Source organism: Hoplias malabaricus, chromosome 4 (genome assembly GCF_029633855.1).
Source record: "Hoplias malabaricus isolate fHopMal1 chromosome 4, fHopMal1.hap1, whole genome shotgun sequence".
NCBI lineage: Eukaryota > Metazoa > Chordata > Actinopteri > Characiformes > Erythrinidae > Hoplias > Hoplias malabaricus.
In genome coordinates this window covers 5,263,619-5,288,187 of record NC_089803.1, presented here as the reverse complement: position 1 = coordinate 5,288,187, position 24,569 = coordinate 5,263,619, and the positions used below count along the sequence as shown (strand labels likewise).

Here is a 24,569-nt window from a genome sequence, read left to right as displayed (position 1 = left end):
GTGTGTGTGTGTGTGTCACCCTGTGAAGGACAGGTGTACCCTCCAGGATGTGTTCCTGCCCTGCGCCGGGGTAGGCTTCGGTCCCACCACCAACTTGAACTGGATAAGGGGTACAGACAATGAATGAATGAATGAATGAATGAAATTCAACTTTATACTATATTTATCACATTAAAACTGTAAAACTTGAAATAAACTACATACATGTCTTGGAGGTGCTATAGCTATCCTAAGGGTAACTTCAGCACCATAAAACAACTCTCTGGCACAGCCCATAATCCCTTGGAAGCTCTTGTTGCACCCTTGAACAGACCTGACTCTACGTCTGACTTGTTTTTTGCAGCTTTATTCTTCCTAGTTTGGTGTTGAAGTTACATTTTCAAAAAGCTTTCAGGATTCCCGCACACATATAACAGGGAGGCTGAACTCAACAAGACTGAATTCTCACTCTCCAACTCTAATCTGCTATGCTCTGCTGTTTCACTCATCGCTGAACTTTGACCTCTCTTGAAAAAGCAAAAATATATAAAATAAAATGCTATACAACATTTATGAAAATCAAAACACAACAAAATCAGGATATGCTTCCTCTGAAATGTAAACCTATTCCAAACAAATAATGAAAAATATATATAAATTATTAAAAGGTACATTGTCACTAATCTCTAGTTTGCAACATTTTTATTTGTACTTTAAATATATATATATATATATATAATTTGCTGTTTTTATGGAGCCAAACTTCTTAACAATAATGTGTCATTGAGAAAAGGATAAGCCAAATACTGTTTCTTTTTGATCTATTGCTTACAAATAGCTGCTGGAGAGCTCAGTAAACTTGCAGGAGAACTGTGACTGCCCAGCTGAAAAATGCAGGCCAGCATCCTGCTGGTGTTGATGGGAGAGAGTGGTCATCCTACACACACAGAGAGTGACTGTAGCTGTGTCCTTTACTTGCATTAAACACTTATCACTGGACAGTCTGCCTTGACTATACATCGAATCAGTGTCTATCAAACCAGCAGCACTCTCTGAAAGGTAAACATCTCCTCCTCTAACTAAATTTTGAGGAATTTCTATAGATGCAGAAATCATCTTCATTATTCAGTTGTGTCCACATCCTGTAGATTATCAGTTGACCCTGAAATGTTGTTGTTTTCCAAAAGAGACTGAAAGTTTTAGGTGAAGAATTGATTAATTAACAAAACACATTAACTATGACACTGTGTCAGTCTGTTAATAACTCTACAGACAGAACTGAAACTGAGCCTCCACCAACTGAACACAAACAAGCAGAGAGAGAGAGAGATAGCAGTGAGTCAGAGAGAGAGAGAGAGAGAGAGAGAGAGAGAGAGAGAGAGAGAGAGAGAGAGAGAGAGAGCAGTGAGTCAGAGAGAGAGAGAGCAGTGAGTCAGTGAGATGTTCAGCTTCATTCAGTCAAACTCACTCAGGAACACACACAATGTCCAGAATGAAGCTTTATTTCAGTGCAGTAAAGTCTCAGGTCCAGCAACAGGAGACTGAACAGAGAACAGACAGAAATATCAGCTCTGTGGAGAATTTAAACTCTACAGTAGAAGCAGGTGAGAGCAGCTCTGTGGTCAGTTCTGTCTTGGAGCTCTTTGGGATCCACTTTTACAACGACACTCCCCACTGAGACCTCAGCTCAAATTACATTATTGTTGCTGGGAGACAGAGCAGTGCTACAGGTAGAGTCTCTGTCACACAATAACGGACCAGGGCTGTTTGACTGTTTGATTTTCATTGTGAAATGGGGATTGGTTTCAGAGCTGCTGCTCAGCAGGAACATGCAGAAAAAGATATGGGAAAATGAGCACAGGCTTTCACTAACACACACACACACACACACACATTCACACAAACACACACACACACACATTCACACACACACACAAACACACACACACACATTCACACAAACACATATTGGTTATTGGATTTTGACACCAGATTAATGAAGGAACAATAAAATAATAATATTTTTTTTCTAATTTCTTTTTTTTCAGTTGAATGTGGAAAGAACTAATGATACACAGATATTCCATGATATTAATAAAAAAAATGTAGGTAGTTTTCCTCATTTCCATAGAGAGGGTCCACTTTGCATCATGAGCCCATGCTTCAGTGCTCTGCTAGTGTTTATAGTCCTGTGAGTTTAACACTTCATGACTGAGAGCTGCTGCCCCACAAACTTCACCCACAGCAACCATGACTTTGGTCTCCATCTTCATCTGGACACTGGCGCTCTGGACGAGAGGTAACACACTTTACTGAAACTGAAAAAACTGAAATAACTGAACTAACACATTCACATATAATTTGAAAAAAAAAAACAAAAAAAAAACAAGCAAAATCTAAAGTAATAAATATAAAAATAATCTAAACCATTAATTATAGAAAATCATTTTTTTAAATTGAAAAGCATATTTTAATAATTTAATTAATAATTTAATAATTTACATTAACTTATATATTTTAAAATTTCCAATTTACAATGTGATTTTTATCTAATTTATGTTTCTCAGGATCCAGTGGTCAGGTGACTGTGACTCAGAGTCCTTCAGGACACACAGTTTCTACAGGACAGTCATTCACCGTCAACTGTAAATTCAACCCTTCACCAGCATGTTCCCCTCCATGTGTGGCCTGGTATCAGCAGAAACCTGGAGAAGCTCCTAAACTCCTGATCTACAGGACTAACACTAGACAGTCAGGTATTTCAGATCGTTTCAGTGGCAGTGGATCTGGATCTGACTTCACTCTGACCATCAGTAACGTCCAGACTGAAGATGCAGGAGATTATTACTGTCAGAGTGGACATGTCATCAGTGGTAGCTCAGTGTTCACACAGTGAAATAGAGTCGTACAAAAACCTCTCTCAGTCAGAGACTGCACAGAGACTGCACTGCTGCAGCTGCACCCTACTGCAGGTGCTGAGGGGGAGGATGATACACACAATAACACACTCTGTGGAGGAGAGACACACACCTCACTAACACACACCTCCACACACAATAACACACTCTGTGGAGGAGAGACACACACCTCACTAACACACACCTCTACACACAATAACACACTCTGTGGAGGAGAGACACACACCTCACTAACACACACCTCCACACACAATAACACACTCTGTGGAGGAGAGACACACACCTCACTAACACACACCTCCACACACAATAACACACTCTGTGGAGGAGAGACACACACTTCACTAACACACACCTACACACACAATAACACACTCTGTGGAGGAGAGACACACACCTCACTAACACACACCTCCACACACAATAACACACTCTGTGGAGGAGAGACACATACCTCACTAACACACACCTCCACACACAATAACACACTCTGTGGAGGAGAGACACACACCTCACTAACACACACCTCCACACACAATAACACACCCTGTGGAGGAGACACACACACTTCAGTGTGTCTTCTCAGCGTTTTAAAGGGGACTTTAACTGGTACTTACAGTGTACCTTCCATAACGTACAGATTAAGACTGACATGAATCAGTATAAAATACTTACCTGTTCCTACTGGTACTTTAACTATTGGGAACTTTGTTTTATGCTTTTATTCAGCAGGCAAGCTTCACTCACATTCCAGGTTCTTATTATGCTTCTAATTGTCTTGTACTTCATTGTATGGTTCTGATTAATATGATGAGCATTGGCTTTGTACTGAAATGTCCTCCCAGGTCTGTAGGTTCAGTCCTGCAGCAGCTTATGACAGGACGAGTAGAAAGAAGTTACCTCTATGGAAGGCTTGTCATCCAAAGACAAATAACTGAATGCACAGGGAAACAACAGGGAATGGGCTGGATTATGTAGTTCCTCACAGTTCCCTCCTTCTTACATTGTAAATACAGGGAAACAATGGGGAATGGGCTGGATTATGTAGTTCCTCACAGTTCTCTGCTTCTTACATTGTAAATACAGGGAAACAATGGGGAGTGGGCTGGATTATGTAGTTCCTCACATTTCCCTCCTTCTTACACTGTAAATACAGGGAAACAACAGGGAATGGGCTGGATTATGTAGTTCCTCACAGTTCCCTCCTTCTTACACTGTAAATACAGGGAAACAATGGGGAGTGGGCTGGATTATGTAGTTCCTCACATTTCCCTCCTTCTTACACTGTAAATACAGGGAAACAATGGGGAGTGGGCTGGATTATGTAGTTCCTCACATTTCCCTCCTTCTTACACTGTAAATATAGGGAAACAATTGGGAGTGGGCTGGATTATGTAGTTCCTCACATTTCCCTCCTTCTTACATTGTAACTACAGTGAAACTACAGGGAGTGGGCTGGATTATGTAGTTCCTCACACTTCCCTGCTTCTTACATTGTAACTACAGTGAAACTACAGGGAGTGGGCTGGATTATGTAGTGGACAACTATTATCCCATTTTACTCTGTAAATACACACAAACAACAGGGAGTGAGCTTTACTTCTGTGTTGTGGTGTTCAAGATGTGCTCTGCCAATGGATTAAAGACACCCCACATCAGTAATGTGGAACATTCATTTTCCTTGTCTACACAAAGTGCACAAAAGATGGTTAAACAATGTCAATAAATATCAATTTAAGATAATTATATTCAACAAAATCCACAAAACAATGTTCTATGAACAATCAGTACCTGTAATCTCACTTGATAATTTACATTCCACCTTAAATGACACCTTAACTCACCTCAGACTCCATCACGAGTAAGATTAAACATATTTAAAACACATAAAACCACCTTTTAATTGCACAAAACATACTCAGTATATACCTAGATGTTGGAAATAAGTGTGTTAAGGTGATTTATGTCGACAGTTAGAACATATAATATATTTTCAGGTCTAAAATTAAGGAGCGGCACCAAACCTGCTCTGAACACGATGTTATAACGAGAGGTGGGGAAACGGCCTACTTCCTACATGGTAGGGCTATTGAAACTCCGCCCCTTTTGACAGCTTTCTCTAATAAGCTTATTTATTTATTTATTCACTGTAGTGAACTACATTATATAGTCCACTCAGTGAAGTACAAGATATCATTTATTAGAAGCATAATAAATACCTGGAATGTGAGTGAAGCTCGCCCTCTGAATAAACACATAAACAATGACTGTCATGCACAGAGAATGTACACCATAAATTCAGAGAAATTACACTTATACTCCCCAATATTTAAGTACCAGAAAGAACCTGTAAGTATTTTAAATTTACCGATGCATATAAACAATCCGTAAATGATGTGAAGGTGCACTATACGTATGAGGTACATTTCCCTTTAAAATACCAGGATGTACACCATAAAACACGGGGAGATGCACTGTAAGTGCCAGGGAAGTACACGTTAAAACGCGGGCTGGTAAGTGTTTTAGATGTACTGACACATATAAGGAAGCTATGGGAAGGTACACTGTAACTACTGAGTAAATACACTTTAAATCACGGGAAAGTACACCATAAAATGTGTGAAGGTACACTGTAAGTTCTGGGTAAGTACACATTAAGACGCAGGCTGTATTTTAAAGTGTTACCCACTCCTTCACACACAATAACACACTCTGTGGAGGAGAGACTCTTATTTAAATATTTATTTACATATTCTTTATTTATTTTATTTTTGCCCCATTTGCCATTAGCCACAGCAGACCTAGGACTGTTAAAAACCATGTGATTTCTCCTGAAGGTTGTGGAGAGTCCAGAGCTGTCTTTTTTGATAAGTGTGATATTCTATTGGAACACAGAGGGGAACTAATGATCAAAGTGAGTGTGAAAGCTGACAGCATGTATATCATTATTCACTGTAAGTGTTCATCTTTGAATTGTAGAGCTCTAACTTTGTATATCATTTCATCTTTGAATTCCATCACAGTGGAAACCTCTTGTTCTTTTTATAGTATTTCAGTCTTCTTTAGCTTTACTACATGAGTACATGCAGAAATATTAATTTTAAAATAACTACCTATGGGCTTGGATCTAGTTCTTGTACGAAACGTTATTAGTTCTGTCTCATTGTTCTGTTTTAGTGATGATGCTGATCAGTGATGACTCTTTATTAATTATTAATAATGATAATTAATTAATTCATTATCTGTAACTGCTTATCCAGATCAGGGTTGTGGTGGGCCCAGAGCCGGGGTGCCAATCCTTCACAGGGTGACACACACTCTCACACACACACACACAAAAAAAAAAACTCACATTTAAAATAGTATTTTTTATAGTCTTATATTAAATTATATGTAAACAAAATTATTTTTTATAATTCAATTATATTTTTAACATTCCCCTCATGATACACTAAAATAGAGGAAATACATTCATTTCCATAGAGAGGGTCCACTTTGCATCATGAGCCCATGCTTCAGTGCTCTGCTAGTGTTTATAGTCCTGTGAGTTTAACACTTCATGACTGAGAGCTGCTGCCCCACAAACTTCACCCACAGCAACCATGACTTTGGTCTCCATCTTCATCTGGACACTGGCGCTCTGGACGAGAGGTAACACACTCAGTTACCTTTTCAAGAGATATATACATCTGAGGAGAAATAGTATATGTATTTACCTTTAGAAATTACAGTAAACAAACCTTAGAACATAGCAGTTTGATTTATTAAATAATTAAACTCAAACATAAATAATTTAAAAGATTATGAAATAATTAAATTCTACTTCATCTAAAGTACCCAACTTGTGTATTATTTAAAATATACTTTTTAATTAAATAAAAATATTAATTATACCATTGTAAATAGTTTTATTTTTATTATAATTTGTTTACACATTTTATTTAATTTTCCTTTAGGGTCCAGTGGTCAGGTGACTGTGACTCAGACTCCTCCAGTGAAAACTGTTTCTACAGGACAATCAGTCACCATCAACTGTAGAACCAGCTCTAATGTCTACACTGATTCTAATGGTGACTATCTTGCCTGGTATCAGCAGAAACCTGGAGAAGCTCCTAAACTCCTGATCTACTTGGCTAACAGGAGACAGTCAGGTGTTTCAGATCGTTTCAGTAGCAGTGGATCTGGATCTGACTTCACTCTGACCATCAGTAACGTCCAGACTGAAGATGCAGGAGATTATTACTGTCAGAGTTACCATAGCATCACTGGTAGCTGGTTCACACAGTGAAATAGAGTTGTACAAAAACCTCCCTCAGTCAGAGACTGCACAGAGACTGCACTGCTGCAGCTGCACCCTACTGCAGGTGCTGAGGGGGAGGATGATACACACAATAGGAATACACACCTAGGGATACTTTTGAGCCACCAATCCACTAACCAACATGTGTTTTTGGACCGTGGTAGGAAGCACCCAGAGAAAATCCATGCGGACATGGGGAGAACACATCACGCTCCTCACAGACAGTCACCCGGAGGAAACCCACGCAGACACAGGGAGAACACACCACACTCCTCACAGACAGTCACCCGGAGGAAACCCATGCAGACACAGGGAGAACACACCACACTCCTCACAGACAGTCACCCGGAGGAAACCCACGCAGACACAGGGAGAACACACCACACTCCTCACAGTCAGTCACCCGGAGGAAACCCACGCAGACACAGGGAGAACACACCACACTCCTCACAGACAGTCACCCGGAGGAAACCCACGCAGACACAGGGAGAACACACCACACTCCTCACAGACAGTCACCCGGAGGAAACCCACAGAGACACAGGGAGAACACACCACACTCCTCACAGACAGTCACCCAGAGCGGGACTTGAACCCACAACCTCCAGGACCCTGAAGCTGTGTGATAGAGACACTTCCTGCTGCTCCACCGTGCCTCCATAATGATGATAATGTAAAATGTAAACAATCACAGTAGAGGTAAAACCCCCAAAACAACAGGTAGTGTCTCTGTCACAGCTCTAGGGTCCTGGGGTTATGGGTTCGAGCCCCGCTGTGGATGACAGTCCTTAAGGAGTTATGTGTGTTCTCCCCGTGTCCGCGTGGGTTTCCTGCATGAGCTCTATTTTGATAAAACTACTTTGGGAGAAGAATAAATATCCAGAAGTGATACTGACTTGACGTGCTCTGCCAGTAGTGTGTCAGACAATCGATGAGATCAAGCTGAACATCAATGTGTGTGTTATCCACACTGCAAGTAAAAGGAGAAGAAATATACACTTCACTCTCAATTGTTTTGAAGTCAATTGCGAGATCTGCCATCCAGTCTGCATCTGAGAGCTCTGGGATGTCTTTGCCTTTCTTGTCATAAACTCTAGAATCTCTGCTCTCAGGTCCCACACTCTTTTAATCACCTTGCCCAGACAGAGCCATCTGACAGCTGTGTGGTAGCCTATGTCACCATGTTCAGTCTCATGCTCCTCCACAACTGCTTCAAACTGTCTGTGATTCTGTGCTCTTGCCCTGATGAAGTGAACTACTTTAGTTACATATCAGTGACATAGTACATTTATAGCACTGAATTACACAACACCTCCTGATGTATGATACAATGCAAAAATACCAATTCCAATTTATCTTGCATCCGCTTCAAGATGCATTTTCTTTCGTAAGATACATTCTGTAGATTGTCCTATTATTAACCATTCTATTACCAGTAATTTTCCTATTGATTCCGCCCCCCACGCCACCTTCTCCTGAGGAACATGCCACACTGTTAAATTCTACACTCTTTAAGATTCTTAATACCCTAGACCATGTGAAATCTAGAATGGTGACGTTTATTTCTTCTTCTCCCTGTTACACTAATGAATTACGCACCATGAAGCAGACTGGGCGTCAGCTGGAGAGACTCTCCGTAAAACTCTACTGGATGCTCGTGATCTCCGGGCCCTTAAACATCACTGCCCCTCAAACAGGAATGCCACTGTCAAGGAAATAACAGAATGGACTCAGGAATACTTCCAGAAAGCATTGTCAGTGAACACAATCTACCGTGCCATCCGCCGTTGCCAGCTGAAACTCTACAGTACAAAGAGGAAGCCATTTCTAAGCAAGCTCCACAAGCTCAGATGTGTGCACTGGGCCAGGGGTCTTTTAAAATGGAGTGTGGAAAAATGGAAGACTGTTCTGTGGTCAGATGAGTCACGATTTGAAGTTCTTTATGGAACACTGGGACGCCATGTCATCCGGACCAGAGAGGACAAGGATAACCCAAGTTATTATCAACGCTCCGTTCAGAAGCCTGCATCACTGATGGTATGGGGTTGCATGAGTGCTTGTGGCATGGGCAGCTTGCATGTCTGGAAAGGCACCATTAATGCAGAGAACTATGTTCAGGTTCTAGAACAACATATGCTCCCATCTAGACGTCATCTCTTTCAGGGAAGACCCTGCATTTTTCAACAAGATAATGCCAGACCACATTCTGCAGCAATCAAAACATCATGGCTACGTAGGAGAAGGATCCGGGTACTGAAATGGCCAGCCTGCAGTCCAGATCTTTCACCTATAGAGAACATTTGGGCAATCATAAAGAGGAAGGTGTGACAAAGAAGGCCCAAGACGATTGAGCAGTTAGAGATGAGTTAGAGTTATTAGACATGAATGGGAGAGCATTCCTATTTCTAAACTTGAGAAACTGGTCTCCTCTGTCCCCAGACATCTGTTGAGTGTTGTAAGAAGAAGGGGGGATGCCACACAGTGGTAAAAAATGGTCTTGTCATAACTTTTTTGGGATTTTTGATGCCATGAAATTTTAAAACAACATATTTTTCCCTTAAAATGATACATTCTCTCAGTTTAAACTTTTCATCTGTGATTTGTGTTCTATTCTGAATATAATATTAGATGTTGGCACCTCCACATCATTGAATTCAGTTTTTATTCACAATTTGTTTAGTGTCCATCTTTTTTGGAATCTGGTTTGTACTTGATCCTGTGTATGTGTTGTAGTGGAGTATGGATCGAATAAAGAAATGAAAAGTTCTGAATGAAAGACTCTCCACTCTGATAAGGATTTTTTGGAACAGAATCCCACATTCCACAGAATGCTTGTGTGCTGAGAGACTCTGCACCCCCCCCCCCCCCCACACACACACACACACACACTCATGCACACACATATGTCTACACCAAAGACTGAGCAGGACACCTTCCAGTGACCCCCCCGTCTCCTCCAAGAATGTGAAGAAAACAGAACCAGTTTATGATGCTTTTAAGCCAAAGATCAAACAAGGTGTTAAAGACCAGGATTAAAAAGCACCCGTTTATGGCCCTCGGCGTCAAGATGGCGACTCCTTATCTTATGCAAAATCAACATGTGGCCCCAGAATTGACCTTGCACTGAACTCCTGCAACCCCGATCCAAACCAAACAAATAGCATGGACCAACAAGTGGACATTTGCGAAATCACGTTTCGCCCTGCCACCCTTTAAATCCATAACGGACGCATCGAGTGTTTATAAACATGTTTATGCAATATGTATGAATGTTACTCTCTGTTATTTTCAAGTTAATGTCTACTAACTAATGAAGTGATGTGTATTACTGTTTCAATCATGAAGGAAAATTTCTGTCTCTGATTAGGAAAACAAATTAGTTTCTAAACTAGCATAATATTGTAATGGGATGTGATCATAAAATACCCAAGATATATATACATAGATATTTGATAAAAATAATCCAGGACACTCATTATGCTATACCACAAGTATGTATAAGTATTTTTTACTCTATTCAGTTTTCTATGTATACGTGACTCTCTTCCCTCTCTGAAACGTGAAACAAGTCACGTGAGCCTCAGACCCAGGATCCAATCAAAGAAAGGAGACCTCCCAAATGGGCATGACCGCGCCACATCTGAAAAAGGAGTGCCCGTCTCTAAGCTCGCTCTGTTCTACTCTTTTTCGCTTCGCTCTTTTCCGCTACATTCTCTTATGCTCTTCACGTCGCTCTCTTCACTCTTCTCTTTGTGCAACGCTCTTCTTCTTCATTACGCTGACAAGATTCTTCAACAAACTTTATAGAGGACCTCACTCAACGCTCAAGGGATGCCTTGTGCCAGTTTGCAGTGTGATACAGAAAATACAGAGTAACGTCAAGAAATTTTCAGTAATCTTTTCTTTGTTTATTTGTGTTCATGTTTGTCGCCCAATCAAAGTTTTAATTTTACGACTGATCAAAGCAGGTGAAACTTATTTTGGCCAGAATAAGATACCACCCCTGAGATTAGTTGATAGCTGATATGTTAGTGTTATACTCTGACTTCTGAGGGCGTCGCTTCTGAGGACTTGAGGAAACAGCGAGCTACTCTCGACGCCCCCCTCACTCCGGGGATGATCCAGCCAGGCCAGCGGTCCTCTGTGAAGGGAATCCCCCGACCGATGTCACACCGTCTAAGGCCAAGAGTGGCTGACTCATCCTGGAAGGAATACCTTCCCTAACAAGCCTACCTTCAGTGACACGGGGAGGACAGGAAGCCAAGACCTGGAGAACGGAGATTGGACCCAGCGGCTTGGTTACAATAGCAACAAGAGTAAGCAAGCATAAATTACTCATTTTTCAGAAGCTGATGCCTAATTAAGTCTCTTGATAAATGTTTACATTAATTAAATCTCATTTAGCAACACATTAGTCACAAGCCTTATCGCCTAGCATATCTTTAAATTAGAATCGGTTTCACCTGCATTGATGTCATGAAATTTTGAGATTGTGCTATATTAATTAAATATTGTCTTTTCTCTTCATAAAATATTTCCATTATTTGAAATAACAGTGTGTGGAGTTTGTTCATTAAGAGTCTGAAAATCCTGAAGAACTCATGTAGCGGTGACAGTATTCACTCTCTAATTAATTGTTAAGGTTTTGCCATTTAAGTCAATCCTAATAATAACAATTATTATCATTAGTCAAACCATTATTAATCAGAACGAGTTCGAATAAGGTTAAGCCGCTACAGTGTAAATAAACTCCAGTCAACGCCGAACTCCAGTCTCCTGACTCTTCAATGCTGAATATCTAACAACGTCAACCTTCCATTCTCTTGAAATTAGCAATCTCTTTGAACCATTCCAGTCCGGATTCCATCCCTTCCACAGCACTGAAACTGCCTTAATGGCAGATTCTGGCTCTCTCTGTATCCTATTACTATTAGATCTGAGTGCAGCATTCGGCACAGTACGCCACCCCATTCTTCTATCCAGGCTGCAGAGCTGGGCGTTGATGGTTCCGCACTGGATTGGTTCACATCCTATCTAACTGACAGAAAACAGTTCATTACCCTTTCTGCTCACACTTCTTGCACTTCTCCTGTTACTCAAGGGGTACCTCAAGGATCAGTTCTTGGGCCCCTTCTTTTCATTGTATACATGCTTCCCCTTGGACATATCTTGCATCATTTTAATCTCAACTTTCACTGTTATGCAGATGACATCCAGATTTATTTTCGTATTAAATCCATTAATAACCCCCTCTTGACCAGTTAGAAACCTGTCTATCAGAAATCAGGAAATGGATGAATCACATCGTTGTTAAACAGTAACAAGGCTGAACTCTTGCTAATCTGTTCCAAATCAATCCTCAAAAAAGTTGGTTCCCTTTCTCTCTCTATTGATAATTCAAGTGTATCTCCTTCTTTCCTGGTTCATAAACTGGGTGTCATTCTCGACTCAACTCTTTCACTTGGTGCTCACATCAGTTCTATAATCAAAACATCTTATTTTCATCTGTGTATTATTGCCAAAATCAGGCCATCTCTTTCTCAATCTGCTGCTGAAATCCTTATTCATGCCTTCAGCTCCACCCGTTTAGACTACTGCAACTCTCTTCTCTTTGGCATCACCTCTTGCTCTTTCCACAGACCTCAGATTGTCCAGAATTCTGCTCCCCGCCTTCTCACTCGCACTTGCTCTCACCAACACATCACACCTGTTCTTTAACATCTTCACTGGCTTCCCATAAAGTACCGTATTCAATTCAAAATACTTCTTCTCACATACAAAGCTCTGAATAACCTTGCTCCTTCATACCAGTCTGCTCTTCTGCATCCCTACAGACCCATGCGAACACTCAGGTCTTCCTCAGCCGGGCTGCTCACTGTCCCTCCTTCCAACCGTCATGGTGATCGCGCTTTCTCTACATCTGCTCCACGACTCTGGAACTCTCTTCCCCCTTCAGTCCAACATTCTCCAACTCTCTATATATTCAAATCAAACCTCAGATAATATATTTTCTCCCTTGCTTATAATACTCCTCAAATTTAATCTTTTCAAGCTTGTACTGTTTGTTAATGTTTTGTATTCTGTATTTGCTCTGTTTTGTATGTCTTTGAATGTGTTCTATGTATTAACTATTGTAAGCGTCTTTGGGTTCTTGAAAAGCACTATATAAATGTAAAGTATTATTATTATTCAAAATTCCGACATTTTTCCCTGTCAGATTTGGAGAACCATTGGTTGTAACACCTGCCAGTCTGTCCCATTTCAGTCCCAGTTTGTCCAAGCTTGCAATTACCTCTGTGAACAAATCACTCTCAGTCATTGTACCTTTCATTGAACAAATTGCTGCCAGCTCCTCCATAATTTCAAAGTCTTTTGTCATTCCACGTACAAAGATGAGCAACTTCACAGTGTCATGGACATCGCAGCTCTCATCCAGAGCCAAAGAGAAAAATCAAAACTGTCTGCTGTCTTTTGCAGCTGTAGCTCCAGATTTTCTGCAATTTCTCACTATGGCTCACCATGAGAGGCACACATTCGCAAATGCTTTTTTTTTCCCAGGGCAGATTAGCGGAGCAATGTTTACGAAACACTCTGTACAGAATTCCCCTTCAGAGAAAGGCTCATGGTTTTTTGCAGTTTTGTGGGAAATCACAAAGCTGGTTTTGACAGCTGCTTCCCTGGATGTGTGAAGCTTGGTAAACAACCTTGTTGCTTTTGCAGTTTAGCTAGAGAGCTTCCAGTGTCCATGTTTGCTCTTCATCAGTGAAGTTCTTGTATTTCTCTGCATGTTTAGTCTCATAATAATGATTCAAGTTGTAACCCTTAAGCACAGTGACCATTTCTCGACAAACAAAGCACACAGTTTTGCCTTTGACATTAGCAAAATACTTAGAATTCCATATATTGGTAAAAACCCTACATTCTGTATCAACCTTTCTTATTTATCATGTGTGAGTGTATACGCTCACTCGTGCAAGAATATATGATTTTATGTAACCTGGAAAAAGCAGACCCTTCAAAATGAAAGCAGTTCAGTTTGTGCATAATGTACCATTATTTATGTTTAATTCCTAGGTGGAGGTGGCTACCTGATGACCCCTGTGAAGAGCTAGTGATGTAGTGGATGGTTTGGGTACTCATGAGATGGGCTCAGTGAGTAACTGTTGTTGTTAAGGGTAGCTGGTTGCTGACAGGATGACTTACCCTGTTTATGATTAGAATTACCACTGACCTCACGAGGGGATGGTGGGGTGCAGCCAATGAGCTGGATGTGCCCTGGGGGCCGTACAATGCCCAGATCTGCACTTAACAGAATTTCAAAAGACGGATACATTTTCACTGTAATCAATGTATTGATGTCACTATCAGTTTCTGATCGAACATATTTCTAACTTTGGATAATGAAAGAACATTTGGGAACTTTAAACTTTCACTAAGCACTGAGTTAATAATAGGTTTATAAAGATCCAAAAATGAACAGTCACAGATCTTTTTAAAGCTTTATTTTTATAAATGAATATAGCATTAAAAAGCATAAAAAAGAAATTTCAAAATTAAAAAAAATTAGAGCAGGAACAAGAAGCAACAAAATGTAAGAGTGTATATGTAGAGAGTGTAACTCTGTACTGAGCTGCTCCAGAAGCTGATGTGAAGATCTGAGCATTAATCAGAGACATGTTTGAACACACTGAAGATGAAGAGGAGCTCTATCAGCTCCAACACAGGTGTAGACCCTCACTGTCCAGTGCACTGATCTATCTTCAGTGTTTCACTGACAGTAGTCTGGCCTCCTTTGGTGGCCTCACAGGTCACTGTCTTCTTCATCCACTCGTCCTCCTGGAGGGTCAGGGTGCTGCTCCAGCTGTAGAGGCCAGAGTCCTTCTGCAGAAGCCCAGGACTCTGACTAAACCCAGAGGTCAGAGGGTTTCCACCCACCTTCCAGCTCAGCTTCCAGTCTGAGGGGAAGCCCTTGTTGGCCAAACACCAGTGTGGTCTCCCTCTGCCCCAGACTGGAGGGGGGTAGGACTGTGAGGGTGGGGCGGGTCGGAGCTAAGACACACACACACACACAGTTTCATTTCCCTTATTTCTAACACAGCACAAATGACTTCAGTGATGCAGTAAAAATCACACTCTAATTACAACCTTCAACTCAACCACTTTCACATATAAACTCATATTTACAATTACATTCAGAGGAGGAGTTCAGTTTCATTAAATATTACAGAGTTTTCACTTACAAACATCTACAGAACATTATGATTTCACCAGGCGTCCCCAAACATTTGCATATAACTGTTTTTCTAACAGAGCAGAACTGAGTTCAGTGAAGCATTAAAATAACGCTCTAATTATAACCTTAAACTGAACCGCTTCAAATATGAACTAATATTTACAATTACATTAATAGATACATTTCATTCAGAATACTTTTAAAACTATTTCTTTCATTTAATTCATTATAATTGTAACATTACACACATCCCATGATGTGAAAGTTTAAAACATGATTTGATTTCCTCCAAAACAGTAAATAATCAATAACTAAATCAAGCTGCAGTCTCCATGTACTACGTCTTCAAAGCTTTAGAACAGAAAACACTGCTCATAATAACCTCCACATTGTGGCGTCCAGATGGAGACAGAACGGCTCTAATCACCCAACACTGACTCTACAATCCAGCTTTACATTTGATCTTTTTAAAAAGAAATGTCATCACTGAACACTTCACAGGAAACCTTTAGGAAATATTTGTATTTTAAAGAAAAGAAATCCAGTTCAGAAACAGGAGCTGGTGGTGAAACCTAAAGCTCCACACTCTCCACACATCAGAGCAGTTCTAATTAAATACATTCACATTTGGATTATCATTTATTCAGATCATCAAGTGCATCTCTACTGTTGTCCAGAATCATTTTAATTAAAGATTCCTTTTGAATAAAGAGTAAAAGTGGACTTACTTCCAACATCCAGTTTTGTTCCTCCACCAAAAGTCCTCCACAGTGATACAAACTCGTTTACTAGCTGTACAAAAACCTCCTGCTCTAAACACACCGCTCTCTACAGCCTTTACACACACTATTTCTGAACTAGAACACAAAATTAATGGATTCTGCAGCTATTAACCCCCTGGAGTCTGAGGGGTTTTCAGACACTCTGGTGTAGTCTGACATGCCTTGATTGTTTTACAAATTGTACGCATCTGAAATTATTTTTTCTCAAAGTGTTACACATGCATTTTTCAGAACTATCTCTGCAACAACAATGTTGAATCAGTAAGAGTGTCATACATCTATATTTTGATTAAATTTACTCTAAACTTAGACTTTCCAAAAACCTATTTTCAGAAGTGCTGATATACTGTGAAAAAACACATTCTAAACATTTCTCACCAGGACCTTTGAGGTCAAAACTTTGTGAACACGGGTCTTGGCAACACACTACTGATTCTACTTTTCATAAATTGTATGTAATTTTATACTTAGGGCATAACAAATGTGAGGTGACACAGTTTTTCTCAGTCACTGGTTCCTACATTGCATATGCATGAAGATGGGCGCGAAAACCAAGGTGCGAGGTCCCCACCCCACTGCCTAATGAATGGCCCATTAGCTGTCACCGCCACAGCTGTCAAAAGAGAAGAGACCAGAGGCAGATGGTCACAGTTTATTTAAAAAAAAAAAAAAAAAAAAAAAAAAAAAAAAAAAAAAACTTAACAAGCAATAAAAACAAAAAAAAAATAAATAAATAACTGGCAAAATAAATGTAAAGATAGTGATAATATACTAAAGATAGTCATACTGAGATACATATCCTTGTGTGTATATATGTATGAGTCAGTTCAACAAAAGATGCCAGTCTCTAAAACAGTTTCTGTCTGGCTGCATGCAAAGGTAGACATCACACTGTTCACACTTCCATGGAGTTTTTGTTTGCTTTTCCCTGTGCTTCCTGCAGTATGCACAGGTCTTTCGGCCAGCAGTAGCTTTCATACTTTGGTTAGTGACATCACTCCCAGGAATCGGCAAATTAAGACCACTGGCTGGTTTTGCAGGGGGCTCATTTTCCATACCACACAGCTGTTCAACAAGCTCTTGCATGAATGCCTTGTGGGTTAGGCTGTCCTGCTGCATAAGCTGTTTGTGGAGAATGTAGGCATTGGTAGCAGCAATGTCGAAGTGAAGAAACAATTTTCTGTACCACTTTAGTATTTGTGCTGAGTTGTGTAATACTGGATCAGCTGGTCTGACAAATCCACACCTCCCATGAACTTGTTGTATTCAATCAATGGTGTTGGGCATGGAAAGAACTCTGTGGTCCAGATTCCCAGTTTGGATTTTACTCTCCTTTGAACTGTATCCCCTTTAAAAGCTGTGTGGATGGTAGAGCAAATTGCTACCTCTCGCATGTCCATCCACTTCACAAAGAGAAGATGACCATCTCTTATCCAGCGGAAAGTTCCTCTTGGTGACTTCTTTGTTAGGGCATTGACAGTAGTATGAGGGCAGTCTTTCCTGGACTCTCTATGTTCCACAAGCACCAAACTTACAGGCATACAAGTCTTTAAAAAGCTTTGGGGATATTGGGAATAACCGTTCCAGGATATTGACCGGTACCTGTCCCTTGACATCACTTTTGATGGGAAAAGGATGGAGAAGATATTGCTTTTACACCAGAAGTCAGAGATGTGCTTCAAATTGACCATGGACATGTAGATTATGAGTCCAATGTACTTGTAAAATTCAGCAACGTCAACGTCCAGCCATCTGTATTTTGCACCTCTTGCAATGTTCTTTGCAGCTTGCTTGTTTGTGTTCCGGCAGAGGACTTCCACAGCATCCTTTGGAAAGAACAACTTGAAGAGAGATAGGGGTGTGTAGCAATCCCCTTTCCTCAGTTGAACACCAGGCTCCCTTGCAGGAAAAAAGCGCAGTGGTGGTGGACAGACATCCTCAACTACTTCATTTTCCCATGATGGTGGCTGTACACTGAAAAACAATAAATGTGAAATGTACAATGTGATATAACAAATCTGCTCTAAAACCTGTTTATACTTGTTTCTGTCAACAACAGTGTGACAGAACGGACAATACATGACTACTAGATAAATATTTTTGTTCCCCTGTTATTCCTCATAGCCCTTTCTGTCCCCGTTTTATCTCCCAGTAGCCCACACATACATTATACTTTTTATAATTGTACATCCATATTGCTAGCTTGGTAAACAATCTCACACTTTCAGTTAAAATATACTACTGAGTTGTAAAACAGATATTTCGTACTTACATAGGACTTACTGCACCTTCCTGTTCAAAAAAAGACCCAAACTGAGTTTTAGGTGTCCTTAAATAATGCCTGAGCAAATTCAGACCTGCCTGTTGGAGTCAGGTTGGGTTGGTCCATTTGGGTGGGGGGGTTGTATGATTGGAAATATTTTTTCTTTTATTTTCATTTTAGATTTAACCTTGTTCATGATGTGTGTTTGTAGTTTGATTAGTATCAAGTAGTCACTTTTTGAACAAGGGGTTTGCAGAGTACAATTGCATGTTGTTTTTTTTTTTTTTTTTTTTTTTTTTGTATTATCCTTTGATTGTAGCTGTCTCCCCCTGTAGAAGAGGAGGAGTGGTACATACTGAATTATTTAAGCCACTAGGAGTCTATATAAGGACTCATTTTGAGGACAGAAGGGGGAGCAAAGGTTGGAGAGTTGCCTGATTAGTTGTGCCAAGAAATTGTCTTTATATTGGAAGAGAAAAGATAGTTGCCTCTAATCCCCTGTATGTAATTTGTAACTAGTTTTTTATTTTATTTGTATTTTTTTACATTTCACTAAATAAAGCACCCTTGCACTGAAGGTGCTATTGTGGTTTGCCGTCAATTAATAAATGTATAGTTATTTATTTTAATAACCCATAACCTTGTTGAGACACACTACCCTCACCAGTGAGCAAGGTGTGACAAACAGATTTACATGATAGTTACTGTTAAAGCTCAGTGTGGTTTATACACTCTAGATCCATTCTTGAGTCATTTTATTCTTCAGGACTTCAATGTGCAGTGGAGCTGCAGTGTGTGTGTGTGTGTTCAGGGTTGTGTAGGACACAGCTTTTGTATTGTAAGGACACTAAACTTTATAATGACTGTACAGAAGTAATTCAGTGTATGTTCATCTCAGTCAATGTGAATAGAGTTTGACAAAATTGCAATCTCAAATGATTTCTATTTCTGAAACTATATTTCAGGCCATACATTTTACACACCACTTCCACTTAGCAATGATATCTGTGGTCGATGGTCTCTAAACCTGTGTTAGTCTGTTCATGAGGAAGGACCCCTATCCTAGTGCTAGAATGAGTACACTGACACTTGACCTAAGGCATGGCACAGGGAGTTTGAACTGAAAAACTAAACTCATGGACAATGTAATTTTACAAATCTGTTATTGCCATCAGTGTATGTTAATGCAGTTTAGTTAAACATTTGATTACAGGGCAAAATTAAACCTGAGAATATAAAACCACCGCTCACAGCACAATCAATGAGGTTGGAGGAGGTCAGAGTGGAGATACAAGACACTAGACCAGGGGTGGGCCATTAATCTTCCCAATGGGCCACATGAGAATCTGTTGTGAAGGTCCGGATCAATAGGTCGAACAAAACTTTGCTTAAAACTTCACTACCACAATAACTATTCATTCATTCATTCATTATCTGTAACCGCTTATCCAGTTCAGGGTCGTGGGGGGTCCAGAGCCTACCTGGAATCATTGGGCGCAAGGCGGGAATACACCCTGGAGGGGGCGCCAGTCCTTCACAGGGCTACACAGACACACACACATTCACTCACACCTACGGACACTTTTGAGTCGCCAATCCACCTACCACAATAACTAGAGCCAGAAAAAGGTAAAACACAGTTTAATATAAGAGGCTGTGCAGCACCAGTGTCTCTTAAAATCTGAATAGACTGTTTATCTCCCGTATCACTAAAAGAAACAAACCCAGAAAAAGTAAACGGTTTAAACAGCGTTTCTACCGAGGGCTGTTCAAACGAACCGTCACTATCAGGGGTCTGCAACAAACTAACAGTGTTAACTTTCTTTGGAGCTAAAGTGCGGGTTTCTTTACATTTTAAAATGGGACAAGCAGCAATTAAATGACCAACAGCATGGCAATAGAAACATTCTCTATTTTCAGAAACAGAAACATTAGACTGGGAGGAACTAACACCAGGTTGTGAAGTGGGGGTGCGGCGAGACATGTGACGCTGAGAACTCGGGAAAAAGTTTGTTTTGTGTGTGAGAATGAATTCATCAGATAAAGTAGCGGCAACAGACAGATTCATTCATCAAACTACAAGTTTATCCAGAAGATTGTTTTTAAAATTTTCCAGGAGCACCAACTCCTTAAGCTGCTTGAATGTCGTAACATTACTAGCCGCACACCATCTATCAAACAACAGAGACTTTTCTCTGGCAAATTCTACTTACGTCTGGCTGGGGGTTTTTGTAAGACGTCTGAAATTCTGCCTGTAGGCTTCTGGAACCAACTCATACGCCCGAAGAATAGTACTTTTCACGACGTCATAATCCAAGCTCTGCTCCAGCAACAGAGACAAGAAACCTCCTGAGCCTTGCCCACTAACTTACACTGAAGCAGCAGAGACCACAAGCCTTTAGGCCAACTAAGAGTGGTAGCAATCCGCTCAAAATTCTGAAAATAAGCGTCCACCTCATTTTCCCTGAAAGCAGGAACCAGACCGATCTGCCGACTCACATCAAAATCCCACGCTGTACTAATGGCCGATGGGCGAGCTGGAGAGTGGAGCTTAGGAACCGGTGGTGTGGTCTGTGCCTGAACACGGCCTCCGCCGCGTCCGTACTCCAAGCTGGACTTAAAGCAACACCCGGAGAACCCCACCTCTCAGGCAAAATTCCCCTGCTAACTAACTGGGTCTCCAAGGCCTCCTTAATCTCCCGTTTTGGAGCAGAGCGAGAGACACTAACAGAAAAGAAATCCACTATCAAAAGCAGATCGACAACATGACACGAATCAAACACCTCCAAAGTGGGGCAAAGAGCAAGCTGTTACTGATTAGAGATGAATTAGTCAGTGACAATATGAGGTATTTTGAAAATGGCAACATCAAATCACTATTTAATAAACACTCAAGAAACATTGTGGAAAAAAAAAATGTCTTACTACCTCTTTTGCTGTTTTTCAGTTCATTTTCATCTTGTTCAGTGAGAGGTATCTAGTCTGCTTTGGGCTCTGTATCTGGATTTGTTCAACTTCATCACTGAGAATGTTTGTTCACATATGTAGGTAGATCCAAAGAGAACCAGCATCTTCTGAGGATGCATTTAGTTCATTCATTCGTGCAGTCATATCAACATTAAATGCAAGATCTGCAATCCAGTCTGCACCTGAGGGCTCTGGGATGTCTTTGCCTTTCTTGTCACAAAACTTTGTGCATTTACCTCTGTGAACACATCACTGTTAATTGTTGTCCCTTTCATTGACCAAATTGCTGCCAGCTCCTCCGTAATCTCAAAGTCTTTTGTGATTTCATGTATGAAGATGAGTAACTGCACAGTGTCATGGACATCATAGCTCTGGTCCAGAGCCAAAGAGAAAAAGTCAAACTGTTTGATTTCTTTTGCAGCTGTAGCTCCAGATTTTCTGCAATTTCCTCAGTCTTTCTCGCTATGGCTCACCTTCAGAGGGACACATTCTCAAATGCTTCTTTTATCTCAGGGCAGATTAGCGGAGCAATGTTCACCAATAAACTCTTTAACAAATTCCCCATCAGAGGAAATCAGTAAAATACTTTGAACTCCATGTATTCTTAAAAACCTTACATTCTGTATCATTGTTTATTATGGTTCATTTTCAAGATTTACCATAATTATAAATTCTTTGTTTCATGTCTAGACAAAGACAGTCAAGGAATTAATGAACAAAAATGGTTGGTTATTGATAAAATTGCTTTATTTTGAGAACACATCAACAATTTATTTGAAATAATGAACATTGAAAAGTGAAATTAATACAGCTGAAAAATTAAAAAAGTAATAAACAGTACAGGACTGTATTTACTGAGACACTAACTCTTCAGACTGTATCATGTCAGAAGTTGATGTGAAGATCTGAGCATTAATCAGAGACATGTTTGAACACACTGAAGATGAAGAGGAGCTCTATCAGCTCCAACACAGGTGTGGACCCTCACTGTCCAGTGCACTGATCTCTCTTCAGTGTTTCACTGACAGTAGTCTGGCCTCCTTTGGTGGCCTCACAGGTCACTGTCTTCTTCATCCACTCGTCCTCCTGGAGGGTCAGGGTGCTGCTCCAGCTGTAGAGGCCAGTGTCCTTCTGCAGAAGCCCAGGACTCTGACTAAACCCAGAGGTCAGAGGGTTTCCACCCACCTTCCAGCTCAGCTTCCAGTCTGAGGGGAAGCCCTTGTTGGCCAAACACACCAGTGTGGTCTCCTTCTGCCCCAGACTGGAGGAGGGCAGGACTGTGAGGGTGGGGCGGGTCGGAGCTAGGACACACACACACACACACACACACACACACACACAGTGTCATTTCCCTTATTTCTAACACAGCACAAATGACTTCAGTGATGCAGTAAAAATCACACTCTAATTACAACCTTAAACTCAACCACTTTCACATATAAACTCATATTTACAATTACATTCAGAGGAGGATTTCAGTTTCATTAAATATTAAAGAGTTTTCACTTACAAACATCTACAGAACATTATGATTTCACCAGGCGTCCCCAAACATTTGCATATAACTTTTTCTAACTGTTTTTCTAACAGAGCAGAACTGAGTTCAGTGAAGCATTAAAATAACGCTCTAATTATAACCTTAAACTGAACCGCTTCAAATATGAACTAATATTTACAATTACATTAATAGATACATTTCATTCAAAATACTTTTAAAACTATTTCTTTCATTTAATTCATTATAATTGTAACATTACACACATCCCATGATGTGAAAGTTTAAAACATGATTTGATTTCCTCCAAAACAGTGAATAATCAATAACTAAATCAAGCTGCAGTCTCCATGTACTACGTCTTCAAAGCTTTAGAACAGAAAACACTGCTCATAATAACCTCCACATTGTGGCGTCCAGATGGAGACAGAACGGCTCTAATCACCCAACACTGACTCTACAATCCAGCTTTACATTTGATCTTTTTAAAAAGAAATGTCATCACTGAACACTTCACAGGAAACCTTTAGGAAATATTTGTATTTTAAAGAAAAGAAATCCAGTTCAGAAACAGGAGCTGGTGGTGAAACCTAAAGCTCCACACTCTCCACACTTCAGAGCAGTTCTAATTAAATACATTCACATTTGGATTATCATTTATTCAGAAGATCATCAAGTGCATCTCTACTGTTGTCCAGAATCATTTTAATTAAAGATTCCTTTTGAATAAAAAGTAAAAATGGACTTACTTCCAACATCCAGTTTTGTTCCTCCACCAAAAGTGTACCACAGTGATACAAACTCGTTTACTGGCCGTACAAAAACCTCCTGCTCTAAACACACCACTCTCTTCAGCCTTTACACACACTATTTCTGAACTAGAACACAATATTAATGGATTCTGCAGCTATTAATAATGGAAAACACTCCCAAACTGTAGAAGCTACAGATTCTCAACAAGGATTATTTTATAAACATTAAAATATCTAAACCCAGGACACACTTTGTTCTTTTGTATTTCCACAACAGACAAACACTTGATATAAAAGTATATAACTACATGTAGAAACATGTTTTCATCTCAGATTCCAATTACAATCACAGATACAATCATATCAACTAATATTAAAACCAGATCCAATTAATGACAATAATAAAAACATGCTCCACTCTCTGTGTTGGTGATTATATGTTCACTTTCATCAGAAGTGTTCATAAATAATTCAATCAGTAAAAATTAGAGCTGCTGTTGAAAACTGTTCAACATTCATTAATAGTTTAAAAGATTCTTACTGTTATCATTGTGTTTCCTCCACTCAAAAGTCCTCCAGCCCTGATCCAGACAGATGGAGCCGCAGTAGCAGCTGCAGAAAACCTCAAATGAAAGGCAGAGACAGTTAGAGTTTAGGATTTTAAACATGAGACTCCACACTGAGCAGAAATGTTTGATCAAACAATATCAAATAAATATGATGATCTTTCCTCAGTGTTGTTAGAAAGATGATTTCCATAGAGAGGGTCCACTTTGCATCATGAGCCCATGCTTCAGTGCTCTGCTAGTGTTTATAGTCCTGTGAGTTTAACACTTCATGACTGAGAGCTGCTGCCCCACAAACTTCACCCACAGCAACC

The 24,569-nt window shown here is 40.1% G+C and overlaps 2 gene segments (V, D, J or C); both read left to right on the top strand.

Annotated features, from left to right (window-relative positions):
* Nucleotides 1–2,229: 2,229 nt before the first annotated feature.
* On the top strand, nt 2,230–2,875 carry LOC136694171 (immunoglobulin kappa variable 4-1-like). The segment is given in 2 exon segments: nt 2,230–2,278; nt 2,547–2,875. Coding segments are annotated over 2 exon segments (378 nt in total).
* Nucleotides 2,876–6,499: 3,624 nt separating this feature from the next.
* Nucleotides 6,500–12,937, top strand: LOC136694170 (immunoglobulin kappa variable 4-1-like). The segment is given in 3 exon segments: nt 6,500–6,548; nt 6,854–7,165; nt 12,837–12,937. Coding segments are annotated over 3 exon segments (462 nt in total).
* The last annotated feature ends 11,632 nt before the right edge of the window (nt 12,938–24,569 follow it).